Below are 20,879 nucleotides of genomic sequence, written 5' to 3'. Positions count from 1 at the left end.
TAGCCCAGAGAACAAATGGAAGCAGGGAATTATTTTGAGGTCAGAAGCTGAATAAATGATGGGGGAAAAAAAACCCAGGCTGGTGTTCTGCATAGACAAAATTGGCAGTCCTTGCCTGTGAAAATACAGTATAAAGTATTATACCTAGAAATGAAACATAATATTAAGTGACACCATATGGTGGGGGGTGTGAACAAAAAGAGGAAGGAATGTCCATAACATGCTAGTACTGTGCTTAGAAGTATAAATGTTCTTATCCTTTAGAAAGACAAATAAGTAAAAATCTTAACTGAACGAAGTCATAAGAGATGCAAGGATACTTGCTCTCTTAAAGATAACTTTGATAGGACTCTCACATAATTGTGATAAATCCAGAACAGACCTGGAAGAAGACGTATTGAAGATTTTTATTAAGCCAGATTCTGGCTTGGAAGATTTCTTAATGTTTAATTCAGTTTTAATTTCTGTTGTCCCTTCAAAATTCACGTTTCTGGGCATCAGAAGGATTTGATAAATTCTAGTCAATGCTTTTCAATCTGATATAATTCAATAAGTATTTATTAAGGCCAATGATGAGAAAGGAATTGTAGAGAGTAGTAGTAACAGGACTGGACTCCCAAGTCTGGAAGACCTGGGTTTGAATTCTGATTTAAACATTTAATGGCTATGTGACCCTAGGCAAATCACTTAACTTTTGTCTGTAAGATGTTGGGGCTAACAGCAGCACCTAACTCATAGTGTTGTCGTGAGGATCAAATGAGATAACATCGGTAAAGTGCTTGACAAACCCTAAAATGTTATATAAATATCGGTTATTTTTAGAGGCCAGTGTTCCAGGTACTTGACCTCTAAGTCTGATACATTTCTCCATCAATGCAAATTGGCTCCTTCTCTTCAGCTTATACTTAGAGAATTGCTTAGGTCACTGACCTGGACCCAGGCCAGGCTGGCCCTCAGGCCATCTCTCTATCCACTTTGGTATTGGGGACAACAAAACATATGTAAAAACAGTCCCTGTCTTCAAGGAAGAAAAAATGCAAATGGGTGTAAATATAAACACACATACACACATATGTGTATATATCTATATCATATATGTATAAATGTGTGTATGTGGCAATCAATAAACATTTATTAAGCACCTACTATGTATCAAGCACTGCGCTAACTGCAGAGAATACAAAAAGAGGCAAAACACAGTCCCCTGCCTTGTAGTAGCTCAATTCAAAAGAGGAGACAACAAGCAAAAATATGTACAAAAAAGCTATAAAGATGATATATAGAAAGTAATTAACTGAAGGAAAACACTGGAATTAAAAGGAGTTGGGAAAGGCTTCTATTAAAGATGAGACTTTTAGCTGGGTCTTGATGTCAAAGGAGGGCGGTAGGCAGAGTAGAGAAGAGAGAGCATTCTTGGTACGGGGGACAGTCAGAATGCCTAGATCAGAGAAATGGAGAGTCTTTTTTGAGGAAAAGCCAGGAGGATAGTTTCTTTGTATGGAAGAGTATGTTATAGAAAATGAAGTGTAAAAAAACTGGAAAAGTAGGAAGTTGCTAAGTTAAGAATGGCTTTGAATGCCAAACAGAATATTTTGTATTTGATCCTGGAGGTGATAGAGAGCCACTGGAGTTGAGACATCACTTTAGGAAAATCACTTTAGTAGATGAATGGAGGATGGATTAGAGTGGAGAGAGACTAGGGGCAGGCAGACCCACCCGCACTCTACTGCAATAGTTCAGGAGTTAGGTGATGGGGGTCTGCACTAAAGTGGTGGCAGGATCAGAGGAGAAACAAGGGAGCATTCTAGGAATTTTGCAAAGGTGAAATCAACAGGCCTTGGTAACAGATTGGATATGGTGGGGGGTGGGGTGAGAGATAGTAAGGAGTCCAGAATGACTCCTGGGTTACCAGCTCAAGGGACTGGGAAGATAGTCTTGCCCTGCGCAGTAATAGGGGAGGTCATAGAATGTTTAGGGGGAAAGATAATGGATTCTGTTTTGTCCATGTTTAGCTTGAGATGTCCAGCATGAGATGTCTTAAAAGCAGTTAGAGATGTGAGATTGGAGGTCAGTAGAGAGGTTGGGGCAGGATAGTTAGATCTGAGAATTCTTGGCTTAGAAATGGTAATTAAATCCTTCGGAGTTAATGAGATCACCAAGTGAAGTAGTATAGAGGGAAAAGAGAAGGGGATCCAGGGCACAACGCTGAGGGACACCAATGTTCAGAGGGCATGAGCTGGATAAGGAAGGATCCAGCAAAGAAGAATGAGAAGCAGTCGGACTGGTAAGATGAGAACCAGAATAAGATTTAAATGCATGTACATATGAATATATATGGATATGTCTGTGTGTGTGTGTTGTTTTGTAGAGATCAAATGAGCCTACTCAGGAGGTGATGTGCTTTGCAAACCTTAAAGCACTCTATGAATGCTAGCTACTGTTTTGAGTAGGAAACATCATTTAATCAATTACCGAATATTTATTAAGCCCTTACTATGTGTCAGACACTGCTACCTAGAAAAAAAAGGTCAAACAATCTCTGTTTTCAAGAGCTTACATTCTAATAAAGGAGCCGGCATATAAGTTTACAGGATGTCCTGAAGTCAGCGCAACTTTAAGCTTTAAACAATACCAAATATTAAATTTGAATGCTTCGGTGTTTAAATTTAATATTTAGTATTATTTAACGCTTAAAACTGAGTCAAGACTTTTTGGGAAACCTTAAGTGTGTACCAGAAACATAGAAGGATCCAAGGTAAGCTTAGGAGGGATGGGGAAAAAAATCTGAGCAGAAACTGCCCTGGGCTATGGAACTAGCTGTGGGCGCGTTAGGCCACCCCACGGAGCAGGACTGCCCCAAGGGCTAAAAACTAACAGTGTTACAGAATAGTGGGACTTAAACCCCCTCCCCCTACACCCGCGAATAAAAAGGATAAAGGCCCTCCACCCGGCAACTCCTCCAGTTCTCTGGACCGAGGGGGTGGGCGCCTATTCCTAGGCTTCAGGACCCCCAAGCGGAGGAGAGGGAACAACTCTGCCTTCTCTCCCCCCACCCTACGCCTGATTCCTTCTTCCCCAGCTTCACCCACGAAGTTCGGGATTCCCAGGGTTTTTAGACTCGCAGCGCACCTTCACCCCGCCCCCAGCCCTGGGGGCTCCCAAGGGTCCTTCTGCTCTCTCCACGCACATTTAGGAAGGCACACGTGGAGTGTGAGTGTTCAACTGTTGGGGGACAGTGAGAGAGGGCGTGTAAATGATTCTTTTGCTAAAGTCAGTGGAATACTTATCTATTGACTTCCTTTTAAAAAAATGCAAATCCCTCCCCTCCCCCGACCCCTTCTCCAAATTCAGCGCTAGCACAAAATATATGTATGTGGATATATATGTATATATATCCACACACATATACATATATAAATAAACAAATAAGTAAATAAATGAAAGGAAGGAGAGAAGGAGGGCAAAGACGGTAGCAGGAGGACAAGCGGCTAGAGACCACAGGCTCCCGTTCCCCTCCTGACCCCGCCCACCTCGCTCCTTCTGCCCTCCCTCCTCCCGAGCTCCACGGGCCGCCCCCCTCCTTTCCGAGAGGAGGCGGAGATAGGCTCCGCGACGCCATTTTGGGTGCCTGTCTAGCCCCAATGTTTACCACTCTATGGCTCTTCTCCTCCCTCCCCTCCCCTCCCCAGTCATTGTCTGTAAGAGCAGCGGCGGGCGGCAGCAGCAGCGCTTTTCTCTTTATAAGCCCCGCAGTGCCCGGATGTGAATGGATTACAATGTATCTTTCAGGGAAACCTATTATTATCAATGTGACTCCACGGGGGAGTCAATGGTGATGATGATGGTGATGATGATGATGATGATGAGAAATCTCTAAACTTGGAACAAGTTTAAGACTTTATAGGAGACGAAGAAAAAAAAAACAACCAACAAGATTTGTTTGAGGAAAATTATTAACTACTCTGTTTACATATTTTTTTTAAAAAGAAACAATAAGGAAAGGGGAGAAAAAAGTTGGTGGATTTTTCTTTTTTTTTTTTTTCTTTTTTTGGTGGGTGTGTGTGAAATTTTCTTGAAGTTGTTTTATGGTGGAAAATGCAAAAATCAGAACCAGGTGCATGATCTTGTGATCTGTGGAATATCCCTGGAGCAGGACTGAGTACCAGTTAAAAAGTACTTTTTGGGGGATACACATGTGAGATACTAAGCACTTGCAGAAGATTTTCTCTTTTTCAAAAGTCTCTTTCCTTGGAATATTGTGAGAATATTTGTGGCCATTTAAGGTAAAGTTACAATTTGCTGTCAGAGTAAACTGTCTTTTAATTTAATTTATTGTTTTAAAGAAATGTTGATCCTAATGTGTTATTAAAGCAAAAGGAGCAACTTGTGAAGTGATAGCAATTTGAGAGGAAAAAAAAGTGTGTGCCTGCATTATTTGTCTGTACTCGCACATGTAGAAATAACAGGGTGTGTTTAATGTGTGTACTTCAACACACGTTGAAGCGTATATGTTACAGATACTGTATAAAGCACGCGTGTATAACGAAACTTGAGAAGTATAAAGCTTTATTTTAAACTGAAAAGTGACGCGAAAATAGATTTTTGTAGCCTATAGGCCCTGTAGCAGTAAATGTTGAATTTAAACATATATTTCTGAGGAAAGGGGACTGAGCAGCCCCTGGAAATTCGAGTGTAAAAAGCAAACAAAACAACAATCCTCCCCAAATGCTTACTTGCGAAGTTTGTGGCAATGCTGTGACTTAAAAAAAAGGGGGGGGGACAAAGTATGTACAGTTTACAGTTAGAGGAAGAACTCAAACAGAGGAGACAACCTCTCCCCCCCCAAAATTTTTGAGTTGGTTTATGTATGGAAAAGAAAAATATTCTTCTTGGCAAAGTCTTTTTGCATCACGTGTATTTGCAGCCTAGTATAAACTTGCCTTGCTCTGTGTGTGAGAGAGAGCAAGAGAAAGAAAGAACTGAAGAAATTGAAACTATAATAAATTAAAAAGTGCCTCCTAGGGAAGAAGCCGGCAACGATTGAACTGTTAGTGGTTCAGATAATATCTGAGGGTTTGAGGGAAAATGAGGTGCCTGATAGATTTCCGTTTGTATTTCTTTTTTTGGGGGGGGCGTAGGGGGAGGGAGCAGGGGGAGATGCTATGATTTTTTTTTTTTAAGAAATGCTACCAAAACCAACCTAGCCAAAACCGACCTGGAAAGAAACGCGTCTCTTCTCTTCAGCACCCCCCCCCCCCCCCGCCTTTGCTGAACTTGCAATTCCGTCTGTCTTTGCGTGTTTCCCCCATACACACCTCCCCTCCCCTCCCTAAAGGAGCAGAGAGTTGGTGTTAAGAGTCAGGGATCTTTGCAGGGTGTCTCTGGATCTTGTAGTAGTAGTGGTTGGTAGTGGTGAAGGAGGAGGAGGAGGAGAGGAGGAGGAGAAGAAGAGGAGGAGGAGGAGAGGAGGAGGAGGAGGAAAAGAGGAGGAGGTGGTGGTGGTAGTGGTAGTGGTGGTAGTGGTGGTGTGTTTTGTGAATGCAGTGATTAGAAATGAAACCCGTCTCGGTGCTGTTATTGGAAGGGGAGCCCCATCTCTCTCTCGGGCGGTAGGTACCGGAGCTGGCATTTCTGGTGGATCGGTGGCTGATGGTGTGATGGTGTAGCTAGCGGACGGAGCCCGGAGCTAAGATCTCGAGGCTCGGCCAGGAGCTGCTGGAGGGTGGCTGGAGCCTTCCTTACACGCGGCTTTTTTCCTCTTTCCATGGGGCTGCGATTTCATGTCTGCTCCATAGAGACACCCCCCCCCCTTCCCGTTTCTCCTCCCTCTTCTCCCCCCCCCCATCCGCCCTCCCCCAGCATTGCCCACTTTAAAGGAACTGATGACTTTGCTATGGGCCTTTAAAAAAAAATCACCCTTTACTCCACAAATTAGGGTTCTGCGTAATTACCGAACCCGATCCCACTACCCTCTATTCTGCCACCTACCCCTCCATCGGAAGTATTTTTACTTAGAAGATTCGCATCTTTTAATTTCTTCATAGCTACTTTATAAGGAGGGGAGGGGAGGGGTGTGTGTGTGTGTGTGTGTGTGTGTGTGTGTGTGTGTGTGAGAGAGAGAGAGAGAGAGAGAGAGAGAGAGTCGCGAGGGGGGAGGGGGAGGGGGGGAAAGTTGAGACCGGATCGTTGCTGAGTAGTTTCTCTTTTCTGAGATCCATTCATTCTTTGCTGTACCTCCTGTTGCATAAATGATGCGCTGAGAGCGGCTTTTTTTTTTTTTTTTGGATTTGGTTTTAGAGTGGATGTTACCGGTTTTGATCGTCTCTTTTTGGAAATACAATACCTTTTTTTTTTTTTTTTGCTACTGCTGCCCCCTCCATCTTAAAAAATACCCCCCCTCTCCTCTTCCCCTCCCCTTCCACTTCAATTACACCCCTCCCCCCATCCCCCCAGTCTCCAAAAATCCGATTGTGTTTCCTCTAAGGATCGGGACTGGGTTCTGATTGCGGTTATTTCCATGTTTCTAGGTTTGTGTGATTTTGCTAAAATGCATCACCAACAGCGAATGGCTGCCTTAGGGACGGACAAAGAGCTGAGTGATTTACTGGATTTCAGTGCGGTAAGAAAGAACGGTGGAAACTAACTACAGCTGTAAAACAAAACAAAACAAAACACTAGCTAAAAACAAATAAACTGTAATCTAAAGTACACGAGTAATTTTTAATCGGCTAAGCCCATGCTAAATTTGAATGTCTTTATGGACAAGTCTTTATCTTTTCTTGGGTGAAATGAAAAAATAAAGGCATTTCTCTTTTTTCCCCTTTTTTCCCCGAGTTTAATTATGTAGCTTAGAAGCCCCCTCCCCCAAGAAAATCAGAGTTCAAAGGGAAAAAGAAAGCACCCTTAAGTAAACCCAAAGGTTGAACATATCAGAACATTGAAAGTACTTGTACTTTCTCACTACTCATTGTTTCAATAACAACATTTTTTTTTTTTTTTGGAAATAGATAAGAGGAGGAGCCAACTGTCTCAGTTTTGTTTTAAACTGATGCTTTGGATCAGAGAGACCTTCTGTCCTCCAAGTGAAATCTCTTCTTAGAATTCTAAAAGCTATAGATATATATGTTATATACTTACCTATATGTAAGTGTATATTTTTATATCCTTTTGGATATGCAGTTTGTAAATTTAATAATCTCCAAACCAGCATTAGCAAGAATATGTACAATTGGAGAGTTTAACAGCCTTTGCTGTCCCTCTCATCTATCTCTCTATCCCCCTACCCATATTCAACCCAAAACTTGCCAGGAATATTTATTTATTTTTAATGATTGATGAGTTTGGTGGTAAGATGCATTTGCAAAACAAAACCAAAAATGATAATCCACAACATGCACCATCCAAAACCGCCTTGTAAATGGGGTTGCTTCAATGCTGCTAGTGCTGCTGCTGGTGCTGCTGCTGCTGGTGCTGCTGCTGCTGGTGCTGCTGCTGCTGCTGACGACTTTTCTTTGGAGAAATGGCTTTCGGAAGTTTGGCCAGGAAACATAGCCTGAGGCAGCTTTGCAGCCCCCTCTTAGCTTGTTGCACTTTTCCCATTTGTTCCTTTGCTTTTTGCAGGCTCTGACTCAGGGAAGGTGCGTATTATCCACTAGAAACGTCGAAGAAGAAGGAAACCAATTAGGGTCGAAATAAATGTAGGGGGAGAGGAGAGAGAGAGAGGAGAGAGGAGAGGAGAGGAGAGAGAGGGAGAGAGAGAGAGAGAGAGAGTGAGAGTGAGAGAGAGTGAGAGTGTGTCTTGCTTCAAATTGCTCTCATGTTAAGAGACGAAATGAGAATTTAGTGCAGGTGGCAGTTTGCATTCATTTTTATTTGGGTTCACATATGACAGACAAATCCTATGCGGGATTGAAATGGACGTTGCCACCTTCATGGCCAAGGTTTTACACTTAAAACAAGCAACTTTTTTTTCCTCTTTGTCAAAGTACTAGTTTCAGGGGAGGCTTGTTGTCTCTAACTCCTTGATAACATTTTGGGGACTGTGGTTTTTCAAAATGTTAATAATATTGTCTAGGAATCTAATCAGTCTAATTGAAAAGAGTGGTGTGTAAGAGAGAGTTGGGGGGGAGAGTCTGGATTAGTAATATTGTGCCAGTTTTAGTTTTGAGTTGAATGGTGATGTGTTGTGTTAAAGAAGCCCTTTTACATAAGCTTTGACTTATTTGTTAAGAATGTGAAGGAACTTTTGACTAGCTGTGAACACACAAAAAATGTCGATTCTTTTCTAGCAGTAATGTTTCTTTGTTTCTTTTAGATGTTTTCACCTCCCGTGAGCAGTGGAAAAAATGGACCAACTTCTTTGGCAAGTGGACATTTTACTGGCTCAAGTATGTAAATTTTTTTCCTTAGTGTGTAGTTAAAATGTTATTAGTTGTGTATTACCTTGTAATATATGTATGTATGTAGGCTCTCTTAATCTATTTTCAAAAGCAGTCACTGAAATATTAGCAAAATGGCATGAATTATTTTGGGGTTCAACAGTTGAAGGGCACACAAAAATTCTGGTTTTTTTGGAAATTAATTTTTTTGCTTCCTCTTTGGCAAGAAAATTATCTCAAAATTCCATCACTTAGCTTAAAAAATGTTTCTGATGTTGGTAGGTAATCAAACATATAAAGATCATCCCTTTTTAAAGAGAATTGTTATTGTGTAAAATAATTTTATGTTCATGTGTATTTATAAATAGATTTATTAAAAAAAATCTGTTAGTAACTACTGGGTTAAATTAACCCTTTTAAAGAGCACTTCATTTTGAAGATGAATGCACCTTAATGAAACTCATCCTATATATAGAATCTCTTGTTAATCTGAGGGACTGAACAGAAATATTTTTAAATACCCCTTTAAATACTTCCCTCATCACCCTTCCTATCTTTCCACTGAATTTCTATGTAGTTATAAATTTGAGTCAACTTTTAAATTTCAAAAATAAGAGAACATTGTTTGGTGTTTAAAAAAAAAAACCTCAGTGGTATTCACAAAAGAATCTATTTGTATAAGGACAATCTGACAATTAAGGAGGAATTTAAACATGAGGATATTTATATGTCTGGGTGTACCTAAGATTAGATGTGAAGATGGAAAGTAAACCATACATTAGAATATATTTAATATCCGTTCACTAAATTTCATTTAAGAAGGATTCTTACTTTGTTGCATACCGTCCTTAAGTCCAGGCAAAACAATTGCATCTATAATTGTTAAAACAGCTGTAATATTTTAAGAGTGCTTACTGTTGTACCTAAGAGTAGAATATGCATATGGATGTAAACATGTAGTACTATTCTCAATCAAACGGGTAAATGCTGACATCTTTTAACTTTGAGATGCCAAAGGAAATATCCATTAGTCATTGCATATAAATTTTTATCTGTAATTTTCATTTGGTACTGGTGCAGTGAAAGAAACTTGTTTAGCTATATGTTTTGCACTCTTTGTACAGTCTTACAGAATCATTGGGGTTTTTTTTAACTGTTTATTTCAAAACAAGATAAGCATTTTGTTTTGTTACCAAGTCTAGAGGAAAGAGTTTTTGCACACGTAGAGTACATTTTTCTCTTTTGTAACAGGAGATGCCTCTTATGGTTAATTTTATATATTTTCTTGATTATATAACTTAAAAGTTTAAAAGTATTAGACAAATGTTGAAAGCTTAGGATCATGGGTATTGCAGTATTTTCGGTTTAGTGACTTCTGAGGATTTATTTCTTTGATTTCCTTTCAATTTGTTGTAATATCTCCCAAGTCATATTTCTCTGGCTTGTATCAACTGCACAGCATTTTGATGTAAAATATTAATATGAGTGTCTGAGTAGAAATGAGAATAGTGTCTCTTTTAGACAAATCAATTTTTCATGTTCAAACACAATCAACATAAAATAGTTAACTAACTTTATTTTTCACAGTAATTTTCTTGATGTGCATCTTGATGTTTAAGATATTTGGCTAAAATTTTAACCTTCAAGTAGACTATAGTAGAATATGCAATGATAGACAATTTTGAAAGTCAGCCCTTCAGTCCTGCGAAGTGCTGAGAACTGACTTTAAACCTGAAACATTTGGCAATGACCTAAGTACATCACTCTAAACAACTTTTAATCAGTTAAGTTAGCAACTTGAAGTTTGTGGCACAAGGATGAGTATAACTCTGCTCCTAGTTGATTCTCTAACTTCCTCAACATTTAAGCAAAGTATAGGTGTTATACTGTTATTTAATAAATGTTCAAAAACTGCTTGTAATTGTTTTGAGATCATAGGCATGATAAATAAAAGCATTCATGAATGCATTTTGAACATGGTAATATATTGAAGTTTATACAGTTGCTTAGAAAAATTACTGTGTTTCACTTAACAGCTAAGGATCTAGCATGAAATTATTAGGTAATTTTGAAGGAAATATGCTATAATTTCTTTTTTCTAAGTTATGGAAATACACATTCACACTTCACATTGCAGGTGTAGTGCTGAGGCTAAAAGTCTACTTTAATGAGTTAAAAGTGTGGTTGCTGTGGCCAATTAAATATGCAAGCTATACATTTCATGTGCTGTGGTGATGTTAATAGTAATAGAGGCTGCAGAGTAGGAAGAGTATTAATTTAGCTCTGTCTTTGTAAGATAGGTATATTGATCAAAGAGGATGGTTTGTATTTTCAGACCCACAATCACAAAACTTTTTAACCCATAATAATTGCACATATCAGATAAAATGAATTGTATGCAATTTGCCCTTCCACTGGATGAATGCACTATGAAAGTTTAAAGAGAGGAACAAATGATTTATTTCTATAAATCTTCTTCACTTTGATTTTTGCTTTCCCAAGGAATCTAACATATCATCCTACTGTGTTAACTTTGAAAGTTTTAAAAGACAGAATAATAAAGAAAGAAGGAAAGAAAGGAAGGAAGAAAAGAGAATGCAACCTGAAAATAATCTGCATTTTACTAGAAATCAAGTATATTTGTTAATATTTCATGCTTAAACTTCCCAGTAGATTTTGACTTGCTTGATACAGGATGCTCCATTGTGATTTGTAACGTGTGAATAAAAATTCAGTATCTCCATATTTCCTTTAATCTTTAATTTCACAAACATGGTTTTTCCTACCATCTTAAGAAATGGTGAGGCTGCAAGGGAGAAAGGAATGTAACCTGAGCTACAGCCCTGACATTCCCAGGGAGCATTTTTCACATGAAAGGCTTTTGTCAACCCAGGAAAGGACCAGCAGTTTTTGTTTGATGTTTGCAGGTGTTCAGCAGAGAGCACTAAAACAATTCAGCCATGATGGTTCAGAGCTTCCACGACCTTAACAGGGAGAATTGGTGGGCTCTGGAATTATTTTAGAGAAAACTTTTTTGCAGTTATTTCAACCTGCATGTTGACTTTACAGAGTGATTTAATACCTGTTAAGTCATTGGTCTTAAACAGTAAGATACTTGTGTACATTTACATGGAACTTTATATATAAAGGAAAATAGGATGACCAAATGGAATTCACCTAGATAGTCTCATGATATTTGAATTTATGAGAGGGCCCTCAACTTAAATTACTTTACTACTTCATCAAACCTATTAGCACCTATTTAACTTGCAGCCTTTTTTTTTGTAAAAAGAAAAAAATAACTTTTATACTTGATTTACACTACTGTGTAAATTAAGCTACTGAAATTTGTTGATGCTAAAGAATTTGTTAGATAAGATACCTAGTCACCATTGTTATGTTTTGGATTTCCAGCTATTTTATGAATATTGTCTCCTTTTCCTCCAAGTTTTCAAAATTTGACATTTATTATGTTATTACTTAATTTTACTTAGGTTTTCAATTATCTGTTAAAATTGCCAACTGTATTCCACATTCATCCATGTTTCTAAGGATGCACAACAAAATAAAATACACTGAACACTAGGAAAGTCCATCAGTTCAGTTAATATAGGAAGAAAAAGTCAGTCTAATGGGTTGCTTGGCAATATCCAGGCGATTATTTAGGACTTGTATAGACGTGGCACATGTCAGCTTGAAAAATCTAAAAATCTTATTTATAATTGCATTGATCATATTAAGAGTTACCCGAAATTATAAAGCACTTGGGAAGCCTTAAGTTATTATAGACCTTTTTACTTTTTTCTTGACTGGTGATCTCACTGGAAACCCCCTCAATTGTACTGCAATTTATAGTCTTAACAGAGTTGCTTGGGGCATTGAGAGGTTGAGGGACTGGTCCAAGGCCCTGAGCCCAGTAAGTCGCATGTGGGACTTGAACCCAGGTCTTCCTAACTTTTAGTTCAGGTCTTTATCCCTAAGCCATGTTACCCCTTACAGACACTTGAACTGTTATCCCAAATAAGCATTTGTTTACAAAGTTATGAAAACTTTGTGTCAAAATGTGTATTTTTCTAAACAGTACAGTTTGTAACAGTAGTACATTTTAGATGACTTAGAGGAAAATTTCCAGTAAATTATTTTGACAACTTTCAAAAAACATTGGATTTTATGTGAACTTTATACCTAAATGTAACCCTCCATAGTAGCTATTTTAATCATTTGAATGTGATGGGGAAAAATAGTCCCAGTGAAAGAGATTATAGAATAGTGTTATATGCTCTTAAAAATACAACATTGGCATTGTAGAGAAAAAAGTAATTACAATAGAATGTGATGTTGAAAAGAGTACAGGAATTTAATGTCAGACATAAGAAATATAATTAAGCCTGTACTACCTTAGATCTCTAAATATTAGTGCTTCAGAGACTTTCAAGACCATTTTGTCCAAATCCTTTGTTTTACAGATGAGCAAACTGATTTACACAGAAGTAAAGTGACTTCCCCAAGAGAATATAGCAATTTAGTAGTAGATCTGATCCATGATCCCATTGTCTTTCCACTCTATCATGCTGTCTGTTTCGAGTTGAGATATAGTGAAGCTCCATCTTCCAGTATTTTTTCAGTCAAAAACTGTAGTTTTATTTGATTGTCAATTTTTATACTTTTATGTATCCTACTTATTGAATCATTCATAATAGTTCAGTATTTTTGTGAATTGCTTTACCAAGATTAGTCTAACCTTGCATTGTAAAGCACTTGAAACCACTTTTACTAGCACTGGTTGCTCACCAAATGTAGAAGTACTTTGCAGTAATTTTCTGTTTCCCTGGAAAGCACTTAGGAAACAAGCAGCATGTAAGGACCTCTACCAGGTTCATTCTTAACCTATGCTGTCACTATATATTGTATGATTTTATGAGCTAATATTTGCACATAAAAATACTGATAGTGACCAACCAATACTGAGGTCAATTGATTTTCCAGGATTCTTAAGGAATTTCTGATAGTCTGTCCACTCTATTACTTGGTCCTCCTTGTAAACGTTTGTGAAGTAGTTGGTTGGGGAAACAACTGTTTAGAACCAAAAAAAAATCCAATGGTGACATTTTATCCTTCCAATATGTGGAGTCTAATAACATTATTATGTTGGTGCTAATAATGTGATGCTTGGCCTGGAATTTTATTCCATGTTTTATTGTGTTTGAGAATAAATTTTTAAATATGAGCTGAAAAAATGCTGTTAACTGTGTACAAAATTTTCCCTATGTAGTATCTTTATAGTTTACCTTTCCATATAATAACTGAATTTTCTTCAGTCTTCATGTTTAATTCCTTTTTTTTTAAACAAAAAGAGAACTTGCTACATCTGTTTCTATATATTATACTGAGGTCCTATACATCAATATAGTGTACGGTGACAAAATATTTCATTTTAAGTTATCCTTATGTATATAATTAAAACCATTAGTTGAAATAATAGCATATGGAATGCTTCTATTTTCTATTTATTTTCTTTATAAATGGGCTATATTTCAAGCTGTAAAAGTTTAGCAGGTTATTATTATATTTGTCTTTCATATTCACAAGAAATAACCATACAAATCTTCTATCGTATTATCCAAAGTAAAAAGAGTTTTGTAGTATTAATAAATGTTTTACTAGACATGAGTACTTCAGATGTTACATTTTCTAGGTGCAGATAAAGTAGGACTCTTTGTGACACTGTCTTCAGTAAATAGAATGCCTTAAACAAGCACAGGGATCCAGGAAATGTTGAGCCTGAAATACTTAACATTTTTGACAACATCAGCAAATTATCCTTTCCCTACTATTGTAACGAGAAAATCACTTAAATAACAGATGAACAGCTAAGTCACATATACATATATAATAGAACTATGTAATGAAAGTTTATGCTGTTAATTGCTTGAATCTGTCTTAAATGCTTAGAATCATAGAGCACTAAAGACTGTCATATAAACAGTTTTGTTTTGAGCTTAAAATTATTCCTTTTTTCTTTCATCTACTATGATAAACAAAGTAATTTTGTAAGCTTTACAGATCAAACATTTGCTCCTAATGGTAAGCTACATTATATAGGAAATTTTCAAGTTAGGTCTAGAAACTGACTAGAGTCCTGGTGGCCCCAGGCCTGTGATTTTCAATGTTTAGTATTATGATGCTATTTAGATCTGTTCCCATAAGCCAAGATAACAGATCTTAAGTTGCTTAATAAGGAACATGGTGTATTTTTGTAATGTTCTTCAGTTTACAGGTCTTGAACCAAAAGCTCCTTAGTTAAGCCTTTAGACTCTGATACATATGGTGCTTATGTTTTAGTTGTGGCAGGACACAGGAAGAAATTGAAGCTGGACAAGTTGAAAAAGAGTTTTTATGGTGTTTCACAGGCTGGTTTATATGACCTGTTGTTTTTGGTGTTCTCTGTCTTGGAGATTTTAGTTATTAGGCAAAAGTCAAATCTGTGATAGTCAAAAAATTTTTTTGTTGTTTGTATCTGATTCCTCCTTATTTAAACAGTTCTTAAAATTGTCTGTAAAGATTAAATATTGGAGTTCCTCATGCAGTCTATGCCATTTTAAATGCTTTAAAGCCCTGCAAACTCAGAAGGAGAGAGAGAGTTAACACATGGAATATAGGTAGATACTTTGGAGTCCCATCTGTCTTAACAACCTGATCTAGTGAAAAATTCCATGGTGTTCCATTTGTCCTAAAGACACTGGGGATTTGATTTTAGGGGGAAATTGTTACTACTTTGTGATGTCACTTTTTTCATGAAACATGCAGAAATAGAAAAAAAATTGAGAGAAGTTGTCATGTTTACTTTTATTTCAAAAGTAAATGAAAGCTGAATTGATCAGGATATCAAACAACCAGATATATTAAAAATCTGTTTATTCTGATGGATTTCTGAGCTGTGAAAAGGTATTTTTATTTAAAGGTGCAGTAAGACTATTGTCCAAATAAGTGTTATTGTACTTTTGTGTGACAATTAACATTTAATGAATGACTTGCCAGACTGCCATTGGTGGTAATTACTATATGTAGTTTATTAACTGCAATCTATTGTTGGTTGTAGCCCGTACTGATTTGTTTTGCAAACAACACTTCACATGTGCTGATGTATTTGTACATTACTTTTAAACAACCTGTCTTATTCTCTAATGTTACAAATGTCTCTTGGACTAAGATATTTGTAATGGAAATTAAGTATTCACTAACCTTTCTACTATGAAAAATCTTTCTTTACTGAAAAGCCCCTAAATTACTGTGTTTGAAATAAATACATCATAGTTGGAAGAGACCTTAACAATGTTTAGCCCAACCTTCTCATCTTACATGGGGTGGGGGGAAGTGAGGCCTGGAAGAGATGAAGTGACTTGTCTGAGGTGATACTTGGACTTCTGAACTACATTATGTGCAGTTAGGGTTGAAACCATTTCTTTTAACCTTATGTCTCCTGAAAGGCACAAAGCAGATATGACTTACTGTTTCTAAAGAACTAATAAAAATTGAGAGGTTGTGGTACTGACATATAGCCCAGCTTCCCTTGTCATCACATGTTTTAATTTGGCTAACATTTGACGAATAACTGTTAAAATGTATTGTGTTATTAAAAATAACAAAGTAAGACCTATGATTAAATATCAAGACTGTAATTTAATCTGGAGGGTTCTGGTACTGTTATAAACCATTTGCCTTTTTTTTTTGTACCAGATGACGTCAAAAGGCAGCTTGATTGAATTCTGACCCTGTATTACAGGAGCACCTGCTAATGCCACTTTGCTTAATGGTCTGTCAGCATTTCCATTACAAACTTTTTTCAGACATTTTTAACTTAGCTTTGAGTATTTGAACTAAGCTGATGGTTAGCTTGTAAACTTTCAGTCAGGGGGAAAATATTTTTCCCAGTTCTGCAGAGTAGCCAGCAACAAAGCCTTGTTATAGACTCCATGGTGCCGCTATTAGAATTTTCCTCTCTGCTTTTGTATGTCCTTCATTTTAGCATTCTTTTTTTTGGTGCTACTTATCTTTATTATATAGAAACTAATCCTGAGAGACTTAATATCCAATCTCTCAAGCTATGATATTTTAAAACCCAATGCTCAAGACACAAACTACTTTGATGAATCCAAGCTGAGAAAAGATCTTGACACCAAGGCAGAATATTGAAATTTTAGCTTTAGGCATTAAGTTTGTATAACTGAAGGGAAGGAAAAACATGAAAATGTTTCATGGTTTATCAGTCTTATCATTTGCATACCTGTCCTGGGTGAGTGATTATAGAGATTTATTTATTTATTTTAAATATCTTGCCCAGGGATCACAGAGCTAATATGTGTCAGAAGCAAGGCTTGAACCTAAAGGCCAGTTCTCTATCCTCTATGCCAGGATGCCTCTCATAGTTTCAGTTTCTATCCCTATTTCTACCCCTGTTTTATTTTCTATAAATAATAAATTTGCCCATTTAAATTATATTGAAAATGGATTTGCATATGTGAGAGAGAGAGATGGAGAAGGAATTACACTTTGATGCCAGTTATTCTTGGTCCCTAGCGGATGTTCATTATTGATGGTATCCCAAAGGTGTCTCTGATTTTATATATCTAATCTATATGAATATATATTTATGTATATGTACAAACACATACATACACATATACACATATTTATATATGTGTGTATTTGTGTGTCTGTGTATATTTCTACTTATATTATTCTATAAATTCTCATATAAGTACTTGCTTTGATGGTGGAATGTAACTTCTTTGAGAGAAATGCTTTCATTCCTTGCATAAGTATTCTTAGGAACTAGCACATAGTAAGCACCCAATGTATTTGTTTGTTGAGTGACTGATTGATTGATGTCAAAATAGAGTTACAGGTTTTATGTCACTTTGAGTTATTCATTATGATGTCAGTGCTCTTCAGTCTCTTGACTTAGGCAACTTCCATGGATGTGTATTTCATAGTTATTTGCATAGACTGTATAAGCCATTGAGTAATACCTCTATGTACTGTAGATTTGGTTACATCATATGTCTGATCCTATCCCCATGTGATTATATATGTGTATGTGTGTATATATATGCATGTATATGTAGGTATATACATGTGTGTATATCTGTGTGTATATACATATGCATACACACATATGTGCACACCATATATAATCTCTCTCACCAAGACAGTAGCACAGGGAGCCTATTGCACATGTTGCTAATGTTCTCCAACACTAGGTACAATGGCATGCTATTGTGCTAAATGTATAGTAGGCCATATTCTGCTCCTCTTACCTTCATTAGATACCACATCCCCTGTGACTTTGGGTAAAAAATGGAATAAATCGATGCTTGAGGTGGCATAAAAAGGACCTGTAATATTAAAGCTAATTGTCCCAGTTGATAGCCAAGAGCTGATTTTTTGTGATTTTTATATGTGCATTTCCTGACACAAATTAGATGGTTATTTGCTTTATCAGCAAACGCATCTATAAAATCCCCCAAATCAACTCTTGGCTATCAACCATATCAATTGTTTTCATGTAGAACAAATGTGGCTTGATGTGAGAACTTTATATTCAGTGGAGAAAAAAATACCAGGATAGCAAAAAATGCTCCCAAAATATCAAGATGAAAAAAAATAGTTACTTTTTTTCCTTTACAAATAAAATAGTGTGACAATATGATTACATTTTCATGATCCTACTGTCATTTCTTCAAATGCTGACACATCCATTTATTTGAAAAATCCTACTTCACACCATAATCACAAACTTTTCAATCTGGTAAGAACTTTGGAAATTATCTAGTCTAGTTTCTTTCTGCTATGAATGAGGATACCAAGGAATAAAGAGACTAAGTAACTTGCCTCAGGTCACAGCAGCTAGTTATTGGCAGTGTAAGATTTAAAACTGCCATACCATGAGTATGTTCAGTGGTCTTTGCAGTACCCCATACTCAGTTGACAGTTCCATAAGTCAAAATGACAACTTCTTGAGATGAAGAAAATTAAGCCATATTAGTCAGGAGATCTGGATTCTTCTGCCACATCTATTGCTGCGTAGCTGCTTTATATCAAATAAGCCAGTATACCTTAACTGCTTTCTGTATAAAATTGAAATAATCCTGTGTGGTAATCATTTAACACCCATCTGGCTTAAGATGAATAAAATTTTGAATTCTTTCACAAATAGATACTTTCCAAATTCAAGAGAGATTATTAAGATTATGAAGATATCATTGCTGGTGTTATCATCATCACTACCAATATTATGCATTGCTGTTAAAAGAAACTGCTAGGGAACTGGGTAGTTATTATTACCGTATATACTCTGAAATATAAAATGTCAATTTCCCAAAACAATGTGGAGTGTTAAAAATTATAGAAGCCATTCCATTTTAAAAAATGTGGGAAAAGGCTCAAATATAGATCAGGCCAGCATCTATCTTAATCATACCCCAAACATTAAAAGGCACAAGCATTCATTTAATGCAAATGAAAGGACCTCATGTTGATTTTAATTTTAAGATGTTGTTAACCATTCCTAGTTTTTTATCAGAATTTTTTTACATTTATGAAAGGGGCAGCTCGATGAAAAAAAATATAGAACGAACTTTGGAATTATGAAGACCTGGATTCAAATTCCGACCCATACCAGTTATGTGCTCAAAGGATAAAATAGTTAACCTCTTAGTTTCCCAGGTAGTTCTCAGAGTATAAGTGGTACAAAAAGGAAATGTTGCTATGCATTAATGGAAGAAGATTCCAGGCTGGGATTTTCCTCCACTGATGAGATCACAAATTAGAACAATAAAAAAAGAAATTTGTGAATTGGTAGTTTTGTGGTGTTTGGCTTCTTTTGATTTCTGTGTAGCCATTTTCCTGTGTTCAGAAGCAAAGTGAAAATTGCAAGCAATGTTTGAAATTGTTTTGAAAGACCATATTCCTGGTTGTGTCCGCTAGAGAGTAACAACACAAGTGTGATTACAGTAACTGCCCCCATCACCCCCCCAAAAAGTAATACTTTGTTACTCTGAAAAATGCAAGTTTTCTATTTTAGATATTTCATGATAATGACCACGAGAGAATTTTGGCCCTTGTGTAGGCCAAATATTTCAATACTTTAATCCGATTACATATAACATAATGTTAGCAATTAAAGGTGAAAAAGATTCTTGTTGGGACATGATTGTTCTTAGTTGTGTGGCCTTTTGGTAATACCTGACAAATAACAAGTGTGTCAAAGTTTTGATCTCATTCCCATGGGGTATGGTGATAGTTCATCTTTTAATCATGTAGTTTATTTTCTTCAGACATAGCTTTATTTTTCCTTTTCTCAGATACTTCCCCATTATTCTTCAATTACCCCCCTCCCCCTTTTGCTATATGAAGTCATTGAGTTTCTCTCATTTATGGTTTCAGTGTCCTCTGGGAAGGGACAACCTATATTTCCAAACTTGGTCATTCCAATACAGCTATATATGGTAACATATAGTTCCTTAAGGAGATGATTGTGATGATGGTTATCCAGATTTTTTATTGATGCCTTTTGTTTTTACATCACTCATTTTTTGATATGTCTCTTGTCTATTTTCCAGTAAGTCTTCCTTTGTAACCGTATAGTATGTACAATATTCCATAGCCATGTCCTCTGTCTCTTCAGGGAAGGGAGAGAAGTATAATTGCTCAACTCTTTTTTTGAGACCAAGCATTGTACTTACATTAATGTAAAGTTTTGTCTTATTCTTTCCATTTATATTATTATAGTTATATATGTTGTTTTCTTGATTTAGCTTAGTTCATATGCCTTCCTGTTGTTTCTCAGATTTTTTCCTGTTTATCATTTTTATTTAGCCAGTCAACAATAATTTTTTAAGTGCTTACCTTGTGAAAGGCACTGTGCTAAGCACTGGGAATACAAAGGAAGTAAATAAAAAAATAGTACTTTCCCTCAAGGAGCTCACATTGGAATAGGGGACATACCTTGAAAATAACTAGGTACATACAATATAGGAATAAGTAGGTGGAAATATATAGACAGAGAATAGGTGAGGAATATATAGAGAGTAGGTGGAAATAATATTCCATTCTTCTGTTCAAATTTTATTAGCCATTTCCTAATTGATAGGTCCCTATTATGTTTCTAATTCTTTGATACCCCAAAATTTCAGCTCTTATTTGTGTATCTGTATCATCTGTATCAATATGTAGTGCTTTTCTATATTTGATCTCTTTGTGAGAGTCTAACAAAGGCACGTGTAGGTCAAAGTTAGGTTTCAGTAATGTTATGTTTTGTTAACAATTCCAAATTACTTTCTGTAACACTTGGGTGAATTCACAATTATACCAATAGTATTAGTTTGTGTCTGTCATCCCATAACCCATCCCATACTGTTTTCTTCTTTTCTTGTCTTTATTAGTTTGTGGGGTATGAGGTAAAACCTCTGAGTTCTTTTCATTTGCATTTCCCTGATTGAC

At 36.5% G+C, this 20,879-nt stretch overlaps 1 protein-coding gene across 4 annotated transcripts in view; it reads left to right on the top strand.

Annotated features, from left to right (window-relative positions):
- The first annotated feature begins 3,694 nt into the window (after positions 1–3,694).
- Positions 3,695–20,879, top strand: part of TCF4 (transcription factor 4) — a 435,705-nt gene continuing 418,520 nt past the window's right edge. The window contains exons 1-3 of one of the 4 annotated variants that reach the window (XM_036757108.1): positions 3,695–4,283; positions 6,528–6,619; positions 8,315–8,387. In XM_036757108.1, coding sequence (XP_036613003.1) covers positions 6,548–6,619; positions 8,315–8,387 — 145 coding nt within the window. In that variant the 5' untranslated portion in view covers positions 3,695–4,283; positions 6,528–6,547. Of the gene's footprint in view, positions 4,284–5,405; positions 5,610–6,527; positions 6,620–8,314; positions 8,388–20,879 lie in introns of those variants that run through there. The other 3 variants (XM_036757126.1, XM_036757117.1, XM_036757133.1) reach the window with 3 other exon arrangements.

The sequence above is a fragment of the Trichosurus vulpecula genome, chromosome 1 (genome assembly GCF_011100635.1).
Source record: "Trichosurus vulpecula isolate mTriVul1 chromosome 1, mTriVul1.pri, whole genome shotgun sequence".
Classification (NCBI taxonomy): Eukaryota; Metazoa; Chordata; class Mammalia; order Diprotodontia; family Phalangeridae; genus Trichosurus; species Trichosurus vulpecula.
The sequence above is the reverse complement of the archived record's forward strand: the minus strand, read 5'-3'. Positions and strand labels throughout refer to the sequence as shown.